At 31.4% G+C, this 24,882-nt stretch overlaps 1 protein-coding gene across 1 annotated transcript in view; it reads left to right on the plus strand.

Moving 5' to 3' along the window:
- Positions 1–22,333, plus strand: part of LOC143054484 (uncharacterized) — a 275,789-nt gene extending 253,456 nt beyond the window's left edge. Inside the window, exons 10-13 of the mRNA XM_076227508.1 lie at positions 751–846; positions 4,826–4,921; positions 13,756–14,269; positions 22,078–22,333. Of these exons, the coding sequence (XP_076083623.1) occupies positions 751–846; positions 4,826–4,921; positions 13,756–14,269; positions 22,078–22,145 (774 nt within the window). The 3' untranslated portion in view covers positions 22,146–22,333. The remainder of the gene's footprint in view (positions 1–750; positions 847–4,825; positions 4,922–13,755; positions 14,270–22,077) is intronic.
- The last annotated feature ends 2,549 nt before the right edge of the window (positions 22,334–24,882 follow it).

A 24,882-nucleotide genomic window follows, 5' to 3' on the forward strand; every position in this document is an offset into this window, starting at 1 on the left:
GTAAAGTAAGATGTACAAACACATCACCATCACCAAATCATAATTTTGGGATGTATCCATCTGTTTCTTTTGTTTAATATTCACATATACCAAGGTGAGCGACACAGGCTCTTTAGAGCCTCTAGTTTAATTTTTCCTTTAAGTATATGATAAAGTTCATTTATAGAAAAAAAACCAGCGAAATTCTGTTTTTTTTTTTTATTTATACCCGGGAGTCCCCTTAAGTGTATGGTTCTCTCTGATATTATACCACAAGTTTCCATACCACAAAAAGATTAATAAAAATGGCTTTGAATAGGGGGAGGGGGGTATGGCTCAAACTGTTTAGGATTTGCGGTCAAAAAGGGGGAAAACCAGGATTTCCTGGTTAATGGACAATTTAAAAGCAGTGTAAGGAAAAAATCCACAAGAATTAAACAAAAATTCTTCACATATTTTTCTGGGGCCAAAAAAAATTGAAGGGGATATTTTTTGGTGGGGTGTTAATAAGCAACAAAAGCAAAAAGGAAGGGGGTTAATTTTTAATTAATTTTCATTTTTTTTTTTGGGGGGGAGGGGCAATTTGAAGAGAAGCAATAAATTGAATATAATTGAATATGAAAACCCTACTTGCATTCTAGCTATGCTTATCAGAAGTCTATCAATAGGCTGAACCCATTGTAATTGGTTCCAGTTTATGCATGCTAGCTTCTCTTAATCTAGCAGTACTTTGAAACATGGTAGCATTAATTAGATTTACTGATTTTTCAGACAAAGAAAGCTGTGCATTGTCAGACAGATCAAGAAAATCATGATTGTAAAAAAGAAAGAGATATACCTGGATTTGAAATTATCTTCTCTACAAAGGTTTGTGTTTATATTATCTTGGACACACTGTTCATTTATATAGTTTCTTTTATTTTAATTCTTAGAATGATATAATTAGTGCAAGAATATTTCCAGATACATGAATATACACATTTTTGAATAAATTGTTAGCAGCCTAACAATATCTGTTGAACGCACTATTTGGTATGTACATATTTTAAATATCTACAATGAGAAGGCAAAGAACACTATGTTTGGTAGACAAATTAGCTTTTTGGATTATTTGCTACCCTGATGCTGACATTGATTTTATGTAGGATATCAATACAAAATCAAGAAAACAGATTTTTGTCATGAGTTCTATACTTGTCTCCAATGTTAGAGTGGCCTTTTCTAAATATGCAAAAAGACCAAGCTGACCCACACAGGCTCTTTAGAGTCTTAAGTTTAGGTTTCTCGGAAACTTTCCCTTGCAATACTGAGAAATCAACTCTAACTCGTTACGATTTTGATAGAAAATCAATAGTCATTTGATTGCATTTGATAGTTGCAGACAACAATGAACTATTCAATGAAAGTGTTATTTTTTGAATTTTAAAAAAGAAGCGTGTAGATGAATTGCTGCACATTTCACATAAAGAATTTATTTACGACTTTGATAGAGATTTTTGTTTTGAAAATGGTATTTCGAGATCGTTTTAATAAATGTGACCTACCGAATTAAACTTTTTACCGGATTTGTTATCACATAAGCAACTCGACGGGTGCCTAATGTGGAGCAGGATCTGCTTACCCTTCCGGAGCACCTGACATCACCCCTTGTTTTTTGGTGGGGTTCGTGTTGTTTATTCTTTAGTTTTCTATGTTGTGTCCTGTGTGCTGTTGTTTGTATGTCTTTTTCATTTTTAGCCATGACGTTGTCAGTTTGTTTTAGATTTATGAGTTTGACTGTCCCTTTGGTATCTTTCGTCCCTCTTTTTGAAGCGATGCACGTGTTTGAAGCATAATTTTACGTCTCCTCTTTTACTTTTTACAATTGTTAAACTGAATCCCTTAACTTTGGTATAAATAACTGTCATGAAGTGGCTACTTTACAAGCATTGATGTTTTAGCGACGCACATGTTCGAAGCATGATTTTGGGTCGCGACCTTTCTTTTGACGATGGTCAGGAAAACAAAACTGCTGTAAAAAAAATACCAGCTTTAGTCTTTATCTTTCTACTAAACAGCAAGTTACAGATAAACTTATTGAAGATCAGTCCCTTGTTCTGAGAAGTAAAACAGACATGCTTTCATGATCTATATAATAATTATACCAATGTTTGTTGATATTTAGTGTTTATTTATTACAATGTAGATTAAAAAAAAGATATGTAAAATTATAAAAGACAACAATGGGACAAATACATTTGTTTGGTTTTCTATGTAAAGTATTTCAAACTAAAAATACATTTATTTAGGCTAAAATTAAAGCTACGAAAAAATTATCGTTTTGCCGGGAAAAAAGCAAAATTATCCAAGGGAAACCCAGGTAGGGCATTAAGATAACTATATAGTCTTCTCGACCAACTTTACCATACACAACAGCTTTCCTTAGTCGAGTTATGTTTTCTTCTATCTAGGGTTTTAAAAATTACATCATGAATAGCTAGTATATCTGTTATGGTGTGTCATTTGGCTTATTTTTGTGTTAGTATTATTTTGGATAAAAATTATGTTTTGTTTCAAGAAAGAAAATTCAATGTTTGTATTTTGTAAAAAAAATTATTAATCTGTTTAATTAATTTTACCTTTGCTGTGGCAGTAGTACTCGAAATGTCACAGTTAGCTCAAAGCACTTTATTTTGAAATATTAATTGTAATTAGCATATGTCACTTGAAAAGTTTAAGATTTTATCAAAACATTATAGGATTAGGCTTTGTTAATTAATGTCTATTTTTTGTTAATGAGAGTAATCTTTACATGTAGAGTCATATTGATTTATATTTGGTTTTAGTATAAATATCGTTGTGAAATTTTGGAAAAGCAGTCAGTGTTTCAGAAGCGTAACCTCACACTACTCATGTCATTATACTGGACTTTTAAGACTGTCTACCAGTTGACTGTGTAGTGATGAGACAAAATTTACCTCTGACTCATAAATTTAACTTGAGAAGATACTTTTGAGATACTTTTATTTTGAGACTTTTATATTTTTGAATTGGAGATTAAGTACATTTTATGATTTAGTAATTTTGGCATTTATTTTATATTTTACATTTTAAGGAGAAATAGTTTTACTTTGGATTTAATATTTAGATTTGATACTTTATATTTTTATTAGATTATTATTATTATTATTTGGAATTGTTTACTAATTGATTTGTTATCATTATTCATCTAAATTGTTATAGTAATTAAATTATGAAAACCTTCCTTGCATTTTAGCTATGCCTATAAGAACATTAAGTCTAGCGATAGACTGACCCTCTGTCCCTTGGTTCCAGCACATACGAGTTAGCTCCCCCTTATCTAACAAGGCTCTCGAGTGGACCTTGGTGACATATCTTTCACATTTCAGCTGGGTTTTTTTATTGTCGCAAAGGAAGAAAATTTGACTTACATCTTTAAGATAGAAAATAAACTTCTAAACTGCAATACACATTTTACATATAAAAATTTGAATTCTTTAAACTAATTTGCAGCTTCTTTTCAGCTCACCTGGCCGAAAGGCCAAGTGAGCTTTTCTCATCACTTGGCGTCCGGCGTCGTCCGTCGTCGTCGTCGTCGTCGTCCTGCGTTAACTTTTACAAAAATCTTCTCCTCTGAAACTACTGGGCCAAATTTAACCAAACTTGGCCACAATCATCATTGGGGTATCTTGTTTAAAAAATGTGTCCGGTGACCCGGTCAACCAACCAAGATGGCCGCCATGGCTAAAAATAGAACATAGGGGTAAAATGCAGTTTTTGGCTTATAACTCAAAAACCAAAGCATTTAGAGCAAATCTGACATGGGGTAAAATTGTTCATCAGCTCAAGATCTATCTGCCCTGAAATTTTCAGATGAATCGGACAACCTGTTGTTGGGTTGCTGCCCCTGAATTGGTAATTTTAAGGAAATTTTACTGTTTTTGGTTATTATCTTGAATATTATTATAGATAGAGATAAACTGTAAACAGCAATAATGTTCAGCAAAGTAAGATTTACAAATAAGTCAACATGACCGAAATGGTCAGTTGACCCCTTTAGGAGTTATTGCCCTTTATAGTCAATTTTTAACCATTTTTCGTAAATCTTAGTAATTTTTTACAAAAATCTTCTTCTCTGAAACTACTGGGCCAAATTAATCCAGACTTGGCCACAATCATCATTGGGGTATCTAGTTTAAAAAATGTGTCCGGTGACCCGGCCAACTAACCAAGATGGCCGCCACGCCTAAAAATAGAACATAGGGGTAAAATGCAGTTTTTGGCTTATAACTCAAAAACCAAAGCATTTAGAGCAAATCTGACATGGGTAAAAAAATTTATCGGGTCAACATCTATCTGCCCTGAAATTTTCAAATGAATCAGACAACCTGTTGTTGGGTTGCTGCCCCTGAATTGGTAATTTTAAGGAAATTTTGCTGTTTTTGGTTATTATCTTGAATATTATTATAGAGATAAACTGTAAACAGCAATAATGTACAGCAAAGTAAGACCTAAAAAGAAGTCAACATGACCAAAATGGTCAATTGACCCCTAAGGAGTTATTGCCCTTTATATAGTCATTTTTTTAACAATTTTCACAAAAATTGTAAAATTTTACTAACATTTTCGACTGTAACTACTGGGTCAAGTTCATTATAGATAGAGATAAGTGTAAGCAGCAAGAATGTTCAGTAAAGTAAGATCTACAAACACATCACAATCACCAAACCACAATTTTGTCTTGAATCCATCTGTGTCCTTTGTTTAGTATTCACATAGACCAAGGTGAGCGACACAGGCTCTTTAGAGCCTCTAGTTTATAATCATTGAATGAGATTTTTTATAGGTACACACTGCAAGTACAGCTTCATTGGATCACAATCTTGAAGAAACAAGTTCAACATCAGTTTTACCTATAATCAACAAAAAACAAGTGGTGAAGGTATGCGTCTGTTCAAATTAATATGTATCATATGGAAAAAAAACATGTTCATGTGAATTTTGTCACATATGGGAATGTTCATGATTGTTCATTGCATTTATTATATGTAAATGATGCCCTCTCTTTCATCTTTCTCTAGTTGAAGTTGAGATTTGGATAAGGTTGTTCAAACATTTTAGCTTACCTGGACACTATGCCAATTACAATCTTAAATTCTGACCTGTATCAAGTGCAAGTATTGGTTATTATACAAATAATATTACAGATAGAGATAAACTATAAACAGCAATAATGTTCTGCAAAGTAAGATTTACAAATAAGTCAACATGATCAATTGACCCCATAAGGAGTTGCCCTTTAAAGTCAAATTAAACAATTTTTCCTTAAATGTTTGTAATGCAAACGTCTTCTTCTGAAACAATTGAGAAAATTTAACTAAACACGCCACAATCATCTTTAAACTATCTAGTTAAAAAAAATGTTTCCGATAACCCTACCTGCCAACCAACAGGACAGAAATAGCTAAAAACAGAACTAAGGGGAAAAATGCAGTTTTTGACATATATCTCAATATTGTTCATTGAACCATTGTTATCTGTTAAATGTGTTATGTCAATTTACAAATAAACCAAGTAATGATGTAATCAAGAAAATGTAAAATTGTTGGGTGATAAAATCTTATTCTACATTTTGTCTTATCTACATTCTTGTTAGTTTTGGGAGATAGTTGTGCTGTTCTGGATAGACCTTAAGTATATCACAAACTATATATATATTATGTAGTTGTGCACATGGATTTTCTAATTTTTTGGGAAGACGGCTTCAAGCCGTCAATCCCCAATGGGGTTGACCAGAGTGACATTCCCTCACATCATTTATATTGTTTTTATAGTGTGGAAAACCCCCCAACAAATCTTACTAAGAATGATGAGATGGGGAAACACAAATGAATAAATTGACTTTAAACACTTTTTTACACGTTTCCCTTCTGTTTCTCTCGAAATTATCGTATATCGAGCTCTCCTTTAACACTATTTACGAATGCCACACTACGCATAAGCAGGGATATCCTTCACTGGTTATTTAAATCATTCTCAAAGAGTGTGCACTTATTAAAAAATAGTATTTGTTGAATTTAAACATAATGATGTTTGCTGTAGATGACTTAAACATCAACATGCAATACTTTAATTTGTAGGTCAACAACTTTCAAAGTAAACAAGTAGTCTGAGGGGCTACATGAGATGGGGGAGAGAAACAATCTTTTCCATTTTTTTCTGTAAAAGTCTGTTTTAAGAATCTTCCGCCAATTCAGGAGCACCTCAATTTATGAGCTAATTATCCACTAAAATAAACACTTAAAATGTGACATTAAGGTGGTATGAGTGTCTTCCTCCATCTTGGATTGTAAAAAACAGAGAATCAAAGGTCCAGATTTTCCATCAAGTTAGCAAAATTTGATGCAGGAATGCAGATGTTTAATGTACATTTTCATTTAAAAGTACCAATTTATAAGAATATAACTTCTAAATATTGATATTTTTGCAAATGTTAATTATTTTTGGTTGTTTTTATTTTATTTTTTTAAATTGGCATTTTTAGGGGAGGTAACTCTGAAAAGGTGCATTTTCTGAAGGATTCTGTATGGAATTTTCCTATTTTGTATTTTAGCCGGAAAAAACGTACGGTGACCCTATCTTTTCTTTTGATATTCTCAAAGCAGTGTCTGAAAGCTATCTTTTCCTGAAGTATTTAACAATTCTATCATTTTGTTTAGAAAAATGTGTCATTTTGTCCCGTCCTGTAGCTTGAGAAAATGCGCGGTGACCTATCATTTTTATTATATTTTTCAACATGTATCAAAAGATACAACGTTTTGGCAAAGTATGAACAAATTCTATCATTTTTATTTTAGACTCCCATACCACCTTAAGTATATGATAAGTAGTCTTTCATTTAAACTAAATTTTGTGTACCAACATAATCATTGTAATAGTTACAAAAAAAATACAAATGTTGCATTTTGTAGTTTAAACCTATTTATTCATGAAATTTTACAAATATTTCAAAATGTAGGATTTGGAAACAAGCTTCATACAGTTAAAATCAATCATATTGTTATTTTTATTAGTACCTGTATCCCTGTGATGAGAGATATAACTGGGAACTTTATCAATGGAAATTTAAAACTGAATAGATTTTTCAGTCCTAACTTACTTAAGAAAAAAATAAAAAAAATTAAGAGTACTGTCACAAAAAATGGAAAATAGCCCTAGCCTACAGATCAGTCGTACACTATTAAGATTTCAAAAATAATTGTAGTTGTTGTTAAATGACAGAATTCAACTAGTTGAATTTTAGATAATTAACTATCAACTTTAACTGAATGTTTAGATTTAGAAGATGCAGATCTCTTCCATTGGTCTAAATTGAATCCTAAACTAAAGAAACGAAATTACATTAAACAACAATTGATTCCAATAGTGTCAACCTTCCACATGTTCTAGCTGTTTTTTTTTTCATTCTTTATATCAAAAGATAACCCCAACCCCCAGCTCAAAAAAATGAAATAGAAACAAGGGCCGTCTTTCCCCTCAGAGCTATTCAGCTCTTTGATTAGAAATAGCTGCTATGTTGAGTGAACATACTTAATGAAACTTTACTTGCCATGTGTAGATGTGCAAGCTGACTAAAAAGTTTTTAGATGGATGATGTTGCATTTTTTGCAAAATCTTGAAAAATATCATCATGTATGTGGAACCATAATAGTTCTGTACCTAGACAAATACACCTTCTCTCTATCAAAACTAATTGTTTTAATATTTTGTTCTCTATTTGGTGTACATGTGTTATACCTATTATGTAAATCCTTTTAATTTGACAAAAATATACCAAACTACCAAATATTGTTACCTGGAATGTTGTGAGGTCAATATATAATTTAGTCAGATGGTTTGATTCAGACCAGTTAAGACTAAATTTAAAGGTCAAAACTAAGTGTTGACAGGTCAAGATGGGGTCAAGACTGGTCAATACAGGTCAAGACTGGTCAAGATAGGTCGAGACGGAATCAAGACTGGTTGAGCATTCGGCGAGACCGTTTCAGACTATACCAAGATTATCAAGTTCTGAATCAAGCTTATTAAATTAAGTCGAGACCAAACTTCTGTACAGCTAAGTACTGTCAAGATTATGTCAAGCCCGAGTCTAGACTGGTGGAGCATTTTAGGCGAGTGACTTGAACCATAAAATCAAATGTTTAATGCACCCATCTAACACAGGGCTAAATTATATATATAATTTGAAAGCTACACATCTGTACTATCTGTTTTGTTTGGTAGTAAACAAATCGTATTGTGCAATTTCTGTCAAATCAAGAGCAAAGGTCAAGGATAAACAAGTGCACATTTACTAAGATTTCAGCTTGATTGCATATTATGGCTTTTATATACTAAATTCACATATGCAAAATATTTAAATTTTTAACAGAGAGATTAACAGTCAATAGTCAAATGCATTTTTAAATATTTAAAGCGATTTTTTGATAGACAGCACATGTTTTCTGAAATTCGAGTAAAAGTGTGAAAACCCAATTTTTTCTTTCTGATGCAACTGCCAAACACTTAAAACTTAGTAAAAACTTGTAATAACTATCAAAGAAGTTTTTGACATTTCATGAATTTCCTAAATAATGCTTACTTCTAATCAAACAGCAAATCATAACAACTGATACAGTTGCAAAAAAAAAAACCACCATCAACAAAATTTTTTTTTGATCATTTCTTCCTATTTAAACATTGTATGTGTCAATATAGGTGTCATACCACCAATTAAAAGTCCCTATCTGTTCAACCAAATTTTGCAGTTTTCACAGCTTTCTTAATATTTTACCTTATTAATAAGTTTAACTTCATAGAAACCAGGTATATTCTGAATCATACATGTATCAGCTTTCTACATGCCAATTTTCAACAGATGTTTAAAGGTCATATACAAAAGAAAAGGTCTTCCAAATAGAGGTACCACTTAACATAACCCTTGGTTTTCTGGAAATCTTTAATTAGTATACTATGGAGTGCATTAATCCTCAATTTTGAATGCAAACTCATAAACAAGTAAATGTCAGCTCAAAATGGTCTTAATATATTTCTCTTTCACCAAAAGTTTCATTTCTGCCAATTTGTTGGTTAGTTTAGTAAACAATGACATCAAATGCACTATTTTTTGTCCGAGTAGGCTTACTTTCACATACGTTCTAAATGTGAGGGTGTTATTGGTGGTGTGACACCTAAGATTTAATAAACAAATTATTAAGAATCTTAAAAATTAAAAGTAAAAAAAAATATGTGCGCGAATCATACTATTGCTTGGAATAAAGGGGGCAAAACAAAGAGATTGCAATCTGCATTGTAACTACCAGACTGAAATAATCATCTTTCGACTTTTCTAATTGTTTATTATGTAGTTTTATAAATATTAATGTAGTGAAAAGACCTTTTATTTATTTAATGCGAACCATAAAAAAATAAATTATTGAAAATTGAAATTTTCAAAGAATTAAAAAACCAGTAAACACACTATCAAACTTCACATTGCGTTGATCATTGTTTAAATGCATTAATTCATCAAATAAGAATAATTTTGATAAAAATAAAAAAAATTTCTACAAAACGATTCTAGTTACAACTAGACTTCCTGAATAGCTTGAATGACTAGTTAATTTTTCATACGAGGATAACTTCATGCAAGAGCTTCTGATAACGACTGAAAATGAGCTACCATTATCTCGAAACTTCACTTTCCACTATAAAGATAATGTCATTTCACTGAATAGCGCCAACTTTGTGACAATGTTGGACTGACACATATTTTCCATTGAAAAAATAAAAAAGCCTCAACAGATATAGTTTACTCTATCACGTATCTTGAAATCGACGATGAGGGTTGGTTGAGAACAAGTTTTACGACAAAAGAGATGAGCATAAATCAATCCATTAAAATACTCCTTGCCACCTAATTATAAATTTTTCACATTATAGCAACATTATAGCAACGCCTGCATATCTATACTACTGAAGGAGGATTTCATTAAGCCTCATCTTCTGTGAAAGAATAACAAGTCGGAAATACTTATGATATGACGTAAAAATGTAGGGTTTTGTATTTCCTTAAATTTTCTTTGCATGCTCAGTGGACTTACTGCCTGCGAAATTAAATAAAACTCTTTATTTAAACACTTGCCCAATTGTAACGCGATTTTGCAAAAGTTCTTGTGGAGTATATATCTCCAAGTTAACACAGTATTCCAGAGGTTGCATTTACTTTCACGATTGTCGTGATAGTGCATAACTGCTCACAATGAAGATATTAAATAAAGGCAACTATGGTATACCACTATTCAATACACAACAATTACTAGTAAATAAAACATATACGGACCGCAAATCAAAACCGAGAGAAACGCATCAAATATAAGAAGAAAACAAAGGAATAACATAAACACTGAACTGCTACAAAAGCAAACGCCAACATACAAAGAAACAGATTATTCGATACCATTTGCCATATGTCTGACTTGGTGCAGGACATTTGAAGAAAAATGGTGGTTCGAACGTGCTTTTAAACCAGATTGCAAATGCTAAGTTGAAATCATCCCTTTGAAAATTTTATGAACGTGACTACGAGTTGGTTGACAATTATGAAATATCTGTTTCACCAAATGACGACTGACCAGTTTCAATCGACGTAACCAAAATACTGTCATCTCTGCCTTGAACGTCACCTACCGAATAATTCTTGGCACCGAGGTAGGAATTATATGAGCCACAAGAGGGGTGTCACATGAGGAACCCCACATTTTTAATTATATTTTTTGGAGGGGTGTTACTCAATCTGTAGTTTTATATGTTTTGTTTTGTATACTGTTACTTGTCTTGTTCGTTTTGTGCCTGACTTTGGTAGTTCGTTTTAATTTATGAGTTTGATGTCCCTATGATATATTTCGTCACTCTTCAAAGACTGTAAAAGTTTAAAAACTATAGATCATGGTGGTTAAATGTATTTAAGTTAATGTCTTTAAAGAAAAATAATACCAAAGAGACAATCAACATCTCAAACCATGAATAAAATAAACTTAATTAAAGTCATGAACTCAATAAAATTAGTCCAAGAGACAACAGTCCATAAAACAAAGCTCAGCATGAAAACGATGACTGCGTAAAACAGCGAGTGATCTTATGAGGTCAGGTAGGGTATTCAACTTTTTCATTTTTTTTCACAACTGCTTATAGTATTTTACATACAGAATGACCTGCATTTGTATTTTAAAAGTTTATATTGAAAATACTCGAAGCATCTGTTTAAACTTCTAAACACATTTACTATGTCTAACACGATTTTAAACTAAATGAGAAGCAACAGCATTATTATTTATTATTATTTAGTTCGTTTACATCACGCTTTTGTCAACCAAGTGTTTCTTAACGAGGTTAATTATTTCAATTTTGCCTACGATTTATTCGCAAAGTCATGTTTGCATTTAAATATGATTACGAAAAGTAAATAAGTTTGACTTCGTAAAAAACATATTTTTACCTCAATTAGATCGTATAAATTCCTTTCGAACTTTAAATACATATGCCTTCTTTTATTATGGGAAATCATTTTCCTCCCTGATATTGACAATTAGCGATGTACTATCTTAACATAGAACAACAAAATGATTGCAATGTGTGGGCAACTGCAAACACTAAAGGATGTTCTATAAACAATAATTGATAATTGCATCTCAAAATTACAAAACAAATTATCCTTGACCTAAAACATATACATTTATCTATTTTTTAGCATACAAATATTAATCCCAAAGATTTACTTTGCTTTTTTTAGCTCACCTGGCCCAAAGGGCCAAGTGAGCTTTTCTCATCACTTGGCGTCCGTCGTCGTCCTGCGTTAACTTTTACAAAAATCTTCTCCTCTGAAACTACTGGGTCATATTTAACCAAACTTGGCCATAATCATCATTGGGGTATCTAGTTTAAAAAATGTGTCCGGTAACTCGGCCAACAAACCAAGATGGCCACCTTGGCTAAAAATAGAACATGGGGGTAAAATGCAGTTTTTGGCTTATAACTCAAAAACCAAAGCATTAAGAGCAAATCTGAGAGGAAGTAAAATTGTTGATCAGGTCACGATATATCTGCCCTGAAATTTTCAGATGAATTGGATAATGGGTTGTTAGGTTGCTGCCCCTGAATTGGTAATTTTGAGGAAATTTTGCTGTTTTTTTGTTATTATCTTGAATATTATTATAGATAGAGATAAACTGTAAACAGCAATAATGTACAGCAAAGTAAGAACTAAAAATAAGTCAGTCTGACCAAAATAGTCAATTGACCCCCTAAGGAGTTCTTGCCCTTCATAGTCAATTTTTAACAATTTTCTTAAAATTTGAAGATTTTCAATAACATTTTCCACAGAAAGTACTGTTATAGATAGAGATAATTGTAAGCAGCAAGAATGTTTAGTAAAGTAAGATCTACAAACACATCACCATCACCAAAACACAATTTTGTCATGAATCCATCTGTGTCCATTGTTTAATATTCACATGGACCAAGGTGAGCGACACAGGCTCTTTAGAGCCTCTAGTTTTCATTTTTTTTCATTTTTGTTAGGATTTGTGATGAATTTCAATTTTCGGGAAATATTGCGCATGTAACCTCTTATTTGTTGTTTGATTTGGAAATATTGCATCATGTTATATAAAGTTTATTAGATCCTTTTGAAAATTTTATGGTACAAGAATTAGAAAATGGATTTTTATTTAGAAATTGCAAACATTGAAATGTTTTTTCATGACCTTTGACCTTGATTTAACCGAAAATGCACCGAACCTCACCCAAGACCACAATTATTGACCCCAATTTTCGTTGTCCGAATATAGTTCCTTTTAAATAGAGTGTATTTTTCCTTAATTTCTTTTCTTTCCCTTCCTGACTCATTTCTTAGATTTTTTTGGGTGGAAATGAAAGAAGAGAGGTAAAATAAATCTTTGGATGTTGTATTTAAACTGACTTTGATATGTAATGAGTGATTAGGCCAAGTGCAAAAAGGTCATATTTAGAGTTTTCGTAACATCTCTTGACTTGTCAATAGGGGTATGGATGTGTATTGGCTAAATTTGTAAAAGTGATTGCTTCAATCTTTCTGAAATTTGAATATATATTTGGACTAGGACAATACATTACACACACAAAAAAATTGACAAAAGTGCATGGTGCAATTTTTTTAATGATACAAAACGTTATAAAGAACTGGTAGAGGAATTAATTGTGGTCTGTGGCCACCTTACTGGGTCAAATTAGTCCATTTTAAGATAAAAAAAAAGGGTCAAAAATTAAATGTTGTTTGTTTCAACTAAAATTGTATTTTTTATGCTGTCAGAATCTAACCATTGTGTAAAATTTTGGATATCAGACCATACTAGGTAAATTAAATGTCTAATTTCAAATTTTAAGATTTTTGACCACATTTATTTTGTGTCAGAAATCTATATTATGTGAAAAATTTGATCCCAATCCAAATTCAGATAGTATCAAGCTTGAATATTGTGTCCTCTGTGGTAATATAAGGCTGTGTTGCCGAAGCGTGTTATTACAATGTAAAAGGTTTAAAATGATTTGATACTGCTTCATGATCATAAAATTATAATATGAATGCCATTAGGACAGAGGAAGAAAAAGACTGCTAAAGTGTCTTTGTATGATATAGATTAACACTTTGTTATATATTGTTTCAAGCATAAACATAACATGTGTAGACTTTTCTTGTAGGAAAGCTTTACTGCAGATGAGTTAAACTTTGCTAAACTTGGAAAGATTGCTTTAAATGTACTGCGAGATGCGCTGTATGATCGTTTAAAACTGGATAAAGATGGAGACACATCATACACAATGCCAAATAAAAGTGACAGTGATATCACATCCTTATACAAAGAGCATAGAGTGCTAAATACGCACGTCCCTAGCAAGTCTAGTACAAGACCTAAATTGTGGGGTGGGAAATGGACCGATATTGCCATTACTGATACATGTATAGGTGATGATATTGAACGTATAAGACTAACACGAAATGAACTTCAACATGCGAAATCTTTTTCTATTGATGATGTAAGATACAAGGAGCTGTGTGTAATACTACAAGACGTGTTAAATCGTTTTGATCAAATCAATAAGCCGTCACCTTTGTACACTAAGAGAATGAATGATGTTTTGTTGATGGAATTAAATAGAGACAATTTGGAAAAAATAAAATACGAATTGGAACATTCACTTAAAAGGAAAACAGGTACCACTTAATTTATGAGATCTTAATAAGATTAGGTTTATCTCATTTTGACCTGATAATATTTCAATAGTTGAAATGAATAAGCATTTACAACAAAATTACAATTTCAATGAAAAATATCGTCAGTCGTCATATTCTTTAACTGCTTTGGTAAAACAAATCCTTGGCTTTCAAATATTTGGCTTTGAGCATTACTGATGTGTTTTTTTTTCTTTTCTTATTTTAACACCACTTGGTCTATACTGCTGCTGGTGGAGTATAAGTCCTTTGGGTTATTATCATCTCCACAGTAGTCAGTACTTCGATACTTGCATGATTTATAATATGTATAACTTACTATTTTTTATTTAAATGTTGTAGATTTATGAATCATTGAGAAACAAAGGTTCCAACTCCGTAAGGCGAAGTTAACATTGCATTGATTTAACATAACATTGAGAATGGAAATGGGGAATGTGTCAAAGAGACAACAACCCGACCAAATAAAAAACAACAGCAGAGGGTCACCAACAGGTCTTCAATGTAGCGAGAAATTCCCGCACCCGGAGGCGTCCTTCAGATGGCCCCTAAACAAATATATACTAGTCCAGTGATAATGAACGCCATACTAATTTCCAAATTGTACACAAGAAACTAAAATTGAAATAATACAAGACTAACAAAGGCCAGAGGCTCCTGACTTGGGACAGGCGCAAATATGCGGCAGGGTTAAACATGTTTGTGAGATCTCAACCCTCCCCCTATACCTCTAACCAATGTAGAAAAGTAAACGCATAACAATACGCACATTAAAATTCAGTTCAAGAGAAGTCCGAGTCTGATGTCAGAAGATGTAACCAAAGAAAATAAACAAAATGACAATAATACATAAATAACAACAGACTACTAGCAGTTAACTGACATGCCAGCTCCAGACTTCAATTAAACTGACTGAAAGATTATGATTTCATCATATGAACATCAGGCACAATCCTTCCCGTTAGGGATTTAGTATCATACCATCATAACATATATGAGAAGAACATAACCCGTGTCATGCCAACAACTGTTTTTAGAATAAATGTGTTTAGTTCCGATGCAAAGACCTTATCAGTGACTCAATATTAACGCCAAAATATGCAATCTTTAATGACTTGACAACAGTATCGTAATTATATCCCTTCTTAATAAGTCTATTCAAAGGTTTTGTAAGTTTCTGAGGTGAATACTGACACCTTTGTGCTTTATAAAGAATATTTCCATAAAAAATTGGATGTGAAATACCTGAACGTATTAGAAGTCTGCATGTTGAGCTATATTTACAAATGATGTCTTTATACCGATGATAAAAGTTAGTAAATGTTTTGACTAGTTTGTGATATCGAAAACCCTGGTGTAATAATTTTTCAGTAATACATAGATTTCTCTCGTTAAAATCTAAAACATTGTTACATACACGAGCGAATCGTACAAGTTGAGATATATAAACACCGTAAGATGTCGACAAGGGATTAGTATTAGCTTTATTTAAAGTAAGTTCAACAGGATAAATTTCATTAATATACATACTGAAGTCGTCATTATTGAGAGCCAAAATAATCCAAATATTTAAAAGTATTATTAAATTTGTTTATCAGATGTTGTTTCGATGGGTCTTTGCTTATTTTTGTCATAAATTGTAACTCTTAACAATACAAAAACAGGTCCGCAATAAGTGGTGCACAGTTAGTCCCCATTGGAATTCCGATAATCTAACGATATACGGAATCCCCAAAGCGAACAAAAATGTTATCTAATAAAAATTCAAGGGCACATATAGTATCAAAGCATGTCCAATTAACATAGTTTTTTTGTTTATTGCTACTAAAAAATGACCTAAAAGAGTTTGAACATATATATTCACATTCTGATTTTTTGAATGCCCATTTAATTAGGTGTGTGAATTTTTTCTTAATGAGAATGTGAGGCAATGTGGTATACAGGGTAGAAAAATCAAAACTTTGAACAGATTCAAAATCACCAATATAAGCATGCAATTTATCAAGTACTTCCAACGAGTTCTTGACACTCCAAAAGTAATTTATTCCACTATTTTCGAAGGCCTTATTTGAACAATTTATTATCAAGTTTTTAATTGTACCAAGTGTGCTGCTAAGAAGAATAGACAATTTAGTAGTTGAACAATGACTTGAAGACGAAATAAATCTATATTTGTAAGGGGTTTTGTGTAGCTTTGGAAGCCAATACATAGTTGGGACTTTCATTGTATTTGGCTCTGCTTGTAAAGCGGTGGCTAAAAGTTTATGTTTGTTACAGATTTCGTTTTCTGAAAATGGAGTCAGTTGGAATGTTGGTGAATTGGTGATTTCCTTTTTCAGAACCTCAATGTAAAATTTACGTCAGACAATAATAATATTATTAGCAGCTTTATCGGCAGGGACAAAAACAAATTCCTTGGCTAGTTCTTTTAGTTTATGTTTGATACGAGAAATAGGTTTATTGTGGTTATTGTTAATAGTAAAATGTTCTTTAAAATGTTGAATACGTATATCAACTATCTTCATTACTGAATTAAAAAAAGAGTCCAAAGATTTTTTGTCAGCTTTTTTCCCGTTTTAACGTTTATTTTGCGGTCCTTTTTAGTCATTTTGATCTTCAACTGTTGCGGTTCTTTTACATCGTTGGCTTTTAAATATTCGACATTCAGCATTTCTGATGAAAGTTAATCCAGAAAAAAATGCTTTGGACGTACAAAACCTATACAAAGTTGTATATTATCTTTACAATAACTTCGAAGCGATTACTTTTAACAAAGAAAGAGGCAATTGTTTATTTAAACTTGAAAAAGAAATTCTGATTAGGATTTAAAAAAATATATATATTTAAAACGTCAAATTTCAAAGGAAAACAATATTCACATACTATCTTTTTTTCCAGAATCGAAACAAATACATGTATATTATAATATTTGTTAATACATACCTGTGAATTGCTAATTATATTAATCATAAATCACTATTTTAAAACTGGTAATTTCCAAACCAGAAAGAGATATCAATACAATAATATAAAATCAATAACTGCAAGTATGAACTATTTCCGGAAACTTTTTCTTTCCAAACAAGCTAGATACACATATTGATAAATTAAAATTTCATATATACTTATTTATTTACGGTTGAAAATGAAATATTTATAATTTAGATTAGATAAATTGTAATGTTTTATTGTTAAACAGAGAGAAATCCTGGATTTCTTGTTAAAATAAAGATACCCTTCACTAAAATGCTGGACTAGTGAAGTAAATTGTTAACAGCAAGCAATATATTGTTGAATAAAAAAAAAAAATAAAACGTCAAATTTAAATTCTAGCACTAAACATGCTTATGGTTATCAAAGGTATCAGGATTAAGATTTAGTAAGCCAAATGTGCATTTCGTCTACAAGACTCATCAGTGACGCTCATATCAAAATAGTTATGAAGCTAATCAAGTACAAAGTTAAAGGGAATTGAGGATCCTAAATTCCAAAAAAGTTGTACCAAAGAGGCTTAGGTAATTTATGTCTGGGGTAATGTAGTTGAATTGTTCTAAATATTCAGTTGAGTAATTTTGCCATACCACGCACATGATGGTAAAATTTAATCATTTTATGAGTTTTTTCAGAGACTATACAAAATTTGTCATCAACACCAATTTCCTAAATGACAAAACATTACACAATTGTATGATGAGATTCCTAACACACTATGGAAAGGCAAATGAGCATTATAGTTATGTTCCTAGATCTTCCATCAATTTCTTCATTTTCCATCAACACTTGTTGAAAAGTTGATGGTACTTAATGGAATTTCATCCCATCAAAAGATGATTTAAATTAGGAATGTTTATTCCATCAGCATTTTTTTGTGCAAAATTTGATGGCAATTTTACCCGTTGATGGAAAAATTTGATATCATTTATTCCAACTGATGATTAAAAAGATGATGAAAATATAGAAAGTTTGATGGAAATTGAATGAAATTTGGACTCTTTAATTTTGCTTGATGGAGAACAAAATATCAGTAAAATTGTGTCTGATACAACTTCCCTTACAACCTTTGTTTGCAAGTAAGTTGCAGGTTGTTGCAACCAGCATTATCTCAATGTTACTGCAACAAATATTTGTTTACGAGAAAATTGCAGTTTTTCGTCGGATGGCGATTATATCATCCATTTTCCATCTCACGTCAATAATACCATAAGTTATCAAGTAGATGGAAAATACGCCATGAATTTTCCATAATCATAAGAAAAAAATCAACCCTTTTCCAGCATTGATGGAAAGATGTTCCAGTACTTATAAACATGATGGAATTTTTATTTGATTTTTTTTCCATCACAAAATTCCATCATGTTCGATGGAAAATCTACTGATGACTCGGATATATATATATTAAAGTATTTTAGATTCAGTATGACGGTTTAAGACATGTTCATTTGTTACCTTTTTTTCAAACTGGACATAATCACTAGGTATAATTTACCGTAAACATCATTACCCTTTTTGTTTAGCTCACATGAACGGAAAGGCTGTTTGCGCTTTGACTATCACTTGTCATCAATCTTCCATCTTCGTCGACAGTCTTCATAGTCATAGTTTTAAAAAGATCCTTACCTTTGAAACTACTAGGTCCAATTTAAGAAAAAATTGACACAATCATGAATGGGGTCCTAAGTTTTAAATTTGGGTCTAATTTCCCGGCCTGCACAGATGTAAAATGAAAGTTTGGCCATTATCTCAAAAACTGTTACAGATATAGAAAATCTGAGAGAAACAGAAAATGGTCAAAATGATGGGACCAACATATTATCTATGAAATCAAAACTGTCAGACAATTTCTTATAGGAGTTATTGCCCGTAAACGATGAATATCTGTAAACTATTAGTCAACATGACTTGAAGATTTACTTAGGTGAAAGTAAATAAATCAAGAATCTAAAATTGATGCTATAAATGGGTAGAGCATTGGTTAAGGATCAAAATAAGCTAAAAATATTGATAGGTCATGGAGCTCCTTTTCGAGATATTTGATATTTAAAATATGGCGGGGAAAAAGCTGACTCGGACTATTATCTTATATTTGCATTGGTTTTATTTCTGTCTCAAATAAAAAAAAAAGAAAGTCGGTAAATGACATTTCATGAGCTATTAAGTCTTACATGAAAAAATAAAAGGGTGTTATGGGGAAAAATATTTCAACTTGTATTGTATGGAAAAACACCAAGGAGTCCAAACATTTAACACAAATTCAAAAACCTCACCTAAATACATCCTGAAATTGTAAGTCGACTTCTACTTGAAGTTATTACATATACCTTTCATGATGATTTTTCCTATTTTTAGCTCACCTGACCTGAAAGGTCAAGTGAGCTTTTCTCATCATTTGGCGTCCGGCGTCCGTAAACTTTTACAAACATCTTCTCCTCTGAAACTACTGGGCCAAATTTAACCAAACTTGGCTACAATCATCCTTGGAGTATCTAGTTTAAAAAATGTGTCCAAGATGGCCGCCATGACTAAAAATAGAACACAGAGGTAAAATGTATATTTTGGCTTATATCTTTGAAACCAAAGCATTAAGAGCAAATCTGACATGGGGGTAAAACTGTTGATCAGGTCAAAATTTATCTGCCCTAAAATTTTCAGACGAATCGGACAACCTGTTGTTGGGTTGCTGCCCCTGAATTGGTTATTTAAAGGACATTTTGCAGTTTTTGGTTATTATCTTGAATACTATTATAGATAGAGATAAACTGTAAACAGCAACAATGTTCAGCAAAGTCAGACCTACAAATAAGTCAACATGTCCAAAATTGTCAGTCAACCCCTTAAGGAGTTATTGCCTTTTATAGTCAATTTTTAACCATTTTTCAAAAAAACTTGTATTCTTTTACAAAAATCTTCTTCTCTGAAACTACTTGGCCAAATTTAACCAAACTTGGCCACAATTATCATTGTGGTTTATAGTTTAAAAATGTGTCCGATGACCGGGTCGGCTACATTAGAACATAGTGGTAAAATGCAGTTTTTGCTTTATATCTTTGAATTCTTTCAAAATTTAAATGTCCAGCAGAATAAGATATATTCCCTCACAAATTTTAAGATGAATCCGACAACCCGTTGTTGGGTTGCTGCCCTAAAATTGGTAATTTTAAGGAAATTTTGCAGTTTTTTGTTATTATCTTGAATACTATTATAGAGATAAACTGTAAACAGCAATAGTATTCAGCAAAGTAAGTTCTACAAATAAGTCAACATGATCAAAATTGTTAGAGGACCCCTTAAGGAGTTATTGCCCTTTATAGTCAATATTTAAAAACTTTTCGTCATTTCTGTAACTTGTACAAAATTCTTCTTTTCTAAAAGTATGGGCCAAATTTAACCAAACTTGGCCACAATCATAACTAGGGTATCTGTTTTAAAAAAGTGTCTCATGACCCCACCTACCAACCAAGATGGCCGACAGCAGTAAATACAGTAACCTGGTAACAGGTGAGCGACTCAAGAGCCTCTAGTTTTTATTTTTGTCTATTATCTTGAAAACTATGATAGTTAAACAGTTACAATCTTTGAAGAGTAAATATAATCAACAAGACAATATCTATGAATGAAAAAGTCAGTAAATAATATTGTAATCTTGGACCATCTGTTAACTTATGTTCAGTGCAGAGTATTATACGAAAATACTACTGCATCGATCGTGAATAACTTTAATATCCTATTATCTTTGAATTTTGCAAAACAGTTAAAAAGATATTTAACAATAAACTCATCATAGATACAAGGACTAAATTGTATGTATATGCCAGATGCGCGTTTCGTCTACAAAAGACTCATCAGTGACGCTCAAAGCCAAAAAAAAGTTTTAAAAAAGCCAAATAAAGTACACAAATTATTTAAGCATTTTCAAATTAACATTCTAAAGAAAACGATACTGTATTTAGGTGATATTGTTCACACCTATTAGCTCACATTGGCCAGGTGAGCTATAACAATAATGTTAATGTCTTTGCTTCAAGGTTGTATAAGCCCTAAACTCGAAAATAAATGTTCTTCTGGAACCACTACGCCTTTTCATAAAATCTTTTATTAAACAATCATTAAGTACCAAGTATAATATATGTAGTTTTTTTTTCCTGCAAATCAATCATCATAACCACCGTGGCTAAGCATATAGTTAAAATGCATTCATGTCTTGAAAACCATAAAATATTGTAGTTAGAGAAAATCAAATAGGGCAAAAGAACTCAATCTGACTTGATTTTCTTACTTCCTCGTCAATGTTGCTTTTTGTTATAAAATGAACCCAGCTATGGAATAACTTGAAAATGTTGTTCCCTAGCTAAGCTCCGCCTTCTTTCCTTTGGATTCTAGTTGAGTTGCATATTAAATTAGCAAAGTATGGTACAACATCAATTTGCATATAATATACCATGGTTTTCCCTCACCACACTTTTTAAGCAAATCATTTCATTGAAAACATCAAAGGAAAAACTCCAATTTATGTTACAAATAGGAGTTTTTGCCCTTAATTGTAGATATTTCAACTAATTGTCAAGCTTTTGTACGAAATGTGGAAAACAATAATAGAAAGGTAGAACCTGTAAACAGCAAAATCAGAAATAAAAGATCTATAGAATGCTAATATAAATGAAACTATTGAATTACATTTAAATATTGCCCTTAAATGATGATGTGTGACAATTTTTTTAAGTGCATGAATTAATTAAACAGTACGATGTTCTCTTTTTTTTAAATATCATACTTATAATCTATTTAAATTTCAGATTGCAAAGTGGAAACAGATTGTAATACTTATGTTGAAACGAAATGCCAGATAAAATACCAAAGTTGACATTACTGTGGATTCGTTTATTTTTGGGAGCATCCATTTTTCTGGTTATAGAACAAATGCTCGCCTTACCTTAAAATATTTTATCTGTCGTATATTAATGAATGTACATTATAATTATATAAATGCTATATATCTGTTAAACCTATATGAACTGTATCAAATTAACTAAACCCAAGCCTGATTATATAGTATTCTAACATGTACATATGTTTTATAATGATACTTAGACAACATTATCATGATTATATAGTTAACTTAAAACTGTTTGGGTCAATTGGAATATTCTTCTATTGTGCATGTTTCGAAATTAAGAAGTTTAATTCTTGAAATGCAATTCTTTGAAACAACCAGCTTCTAGGGCTTTTCTTAAACATCTGTTAGATATAATGATGGGCCTCATGGAATAACCTAAGGAAGGACTAAACACGGCTGGTAATCTACACACGCAGAACATTTGGTTCTGCAATGAAAAACGTGAGAGGATTTTCCGGTTGTGCTTGAGTGGAGTAAGTGTCACCGCTACAAAAGGTATGTGCATTTCTAAATCGTAATTTTGTTATTCAACTGATCAAAATATTGAAAATCGGAGAATACTATGCTGTGGTACACATGTATAAATACTTTAACGAAGAGATACATATATCATTTACTGATGTACGTGGAATTGAACTCCTACAAAATCAGTTGCCCCACGAGAAATTGCCCCAAAAAAGTGACATATAAATTTTGAAATGGTTCTATTTACAGACCTACAAGTTCAAATTTACTTTTTATTCAGTCAATTGGTATGAATGTCGTTTTGGGCGGCGTGTACGCTGTCCGGTGTTCATAAACATCTCAGTAAATCTAAAAACCGCATATTTTCATTATGTAATGCGTGAGGGGACGTGAAATCATATCTTCATATTCAACCTATATGTCTTTGAAAGTTGTATAAATGTGATAGATAATAAATGAAAAAACACATTTGTGTGCATAAAAAAAAATTATGAGAAAGAAATTTTGAAAATAATTGTGGGACGATAGGTTTTATAATATGTTTTACAAAAAGGTAAAATAAAGTAGTGTGTCAATGATTTTGTTTCTTGCTACAAATAAAAGTTAAAAAATTCCCTATCAACCTAGTATATATATATATATATATATATATTACGAAAAGAGTTATCTCCCCTTGAATTGCTAATTTTAAGAAAATTAATTGTGAAAACACAAATTTTGATATCTGTTAAAATATTTTGATTTATACAACAAATCACCAAGTTTTCTGTATATGAAAACACAGTCTAACCATTAAATTCCAAATATGTGCATAATAAAGGCAACAGTAGTAAACTGCTGTTCGAAATTCATAAATCGATTGAGCATGTTGAGAGAAAAAAAAACAAATCCGGGTTACAAACTAGAACTGAGGAAAACACATGAAATATAAGAGGAGAACTATACGACACAACATAAACACAACATAAAAATTTAACACACACAGAAACGAACTACACAAATGTATATATATATAATATAACAATGGCCATTTTCCCGACTTGACGCAGGACATTTTAAGAAAAAAATGGTGGGATGAACCGCTTGTTTTCTGGCATGCCTATCCTTCCGCTTTTATGGAAATGTTAAATATAAACATTACATGAGAGGACTACAATACAAATAAATGAGAGAACATATAGGACAGAGAAAACATAGCTAACAAAAGGTACCAGGTTTTAAATAAAATATACGCCAGACGTGCGTTTCGTCCACACGAGACTATGAAAAAAGTTCGAATGCCAAAACAAGTACATTGAAGACCAAAAGTTCCAAAAAAGTTGTGCCAAATACGGGCAGGGTTATCTGCCTGGGATAAGAACATCCTATTATTTATAATAATTCATACTTTTGCAACCAGTATTTTTGTTATAAAATGACTATATAATAGATAAACATGCTAAAATCAAAGTGGTGACTAATTTCAGGATAAAAACGGATACATGAAACAACATAAACCAGCACATACAAATTCACAGTCGAGTTAGCCAAAGCGATCAACGCACAAAGTGACGTCGCGTTTGAATTTCTAAAATAAGCCCCAAAATAAGATAGACTTAAGATAGAATTCAAAATAAGATTTGTAGTACTGCTATAACATTTCATAATAGCAATGAAAATTACAATATTAATTAAATCAAATTGTGAAAGTAAGCTAGACAGATTATTTGCCCAAATCCACGAATTTGGAGACATATTTGCAATTAATTGGTTAGACTGTTTATTCATATAAAGAAAACTGGGTGATTTATTTGTAGCCAGGCTAATTTGGACTTATTTTTAATTTTATCATTTATTTAGAAATTGGACTTTTGGAAAAAGATATATTTTACAAGTTTAAATATTTACATGACTGTATAGACAAATAATGTGTTAATTTTATTAGTGACATATGATTTTCAAATGTTTGTGACAGATTTATTTATTTATTGAGTTAAAGAAATTATTATGAAAGACATTTATTCATACTAAAGGTGTGAAAATTATTGTATAGGAAATTGAAAGAATAGGATTATATGAGTATTACAAATTATAATTATCTTTTGTATTAATTAATGTGAATGCTGTCACTTATAGCTTAAAGTTATGAAATGTCATTTTTAATTTGAGTATGGTCATGTTAATTGAGTATTGTCTATTTTCGATATATAGTATAAATACTTATTGTAAACTTTGTAAGATCAGGAGTACGAGAATATCC

This window comes from Mytilus galloprovincialis, chromosome 12 (genome assembly GCF_965363235.1).
Source record: "Mytilus galloprovincialis chromosome 12, xbMytGall1.hap1.1, whole genome shotgun sequence".
Lineage (NCBI taxonomy): Eukaryota > Metazoa > Mollusca > Bivalvia > Mytilida > Mytilidae > Mytilus > Mytilus galloprovincialis.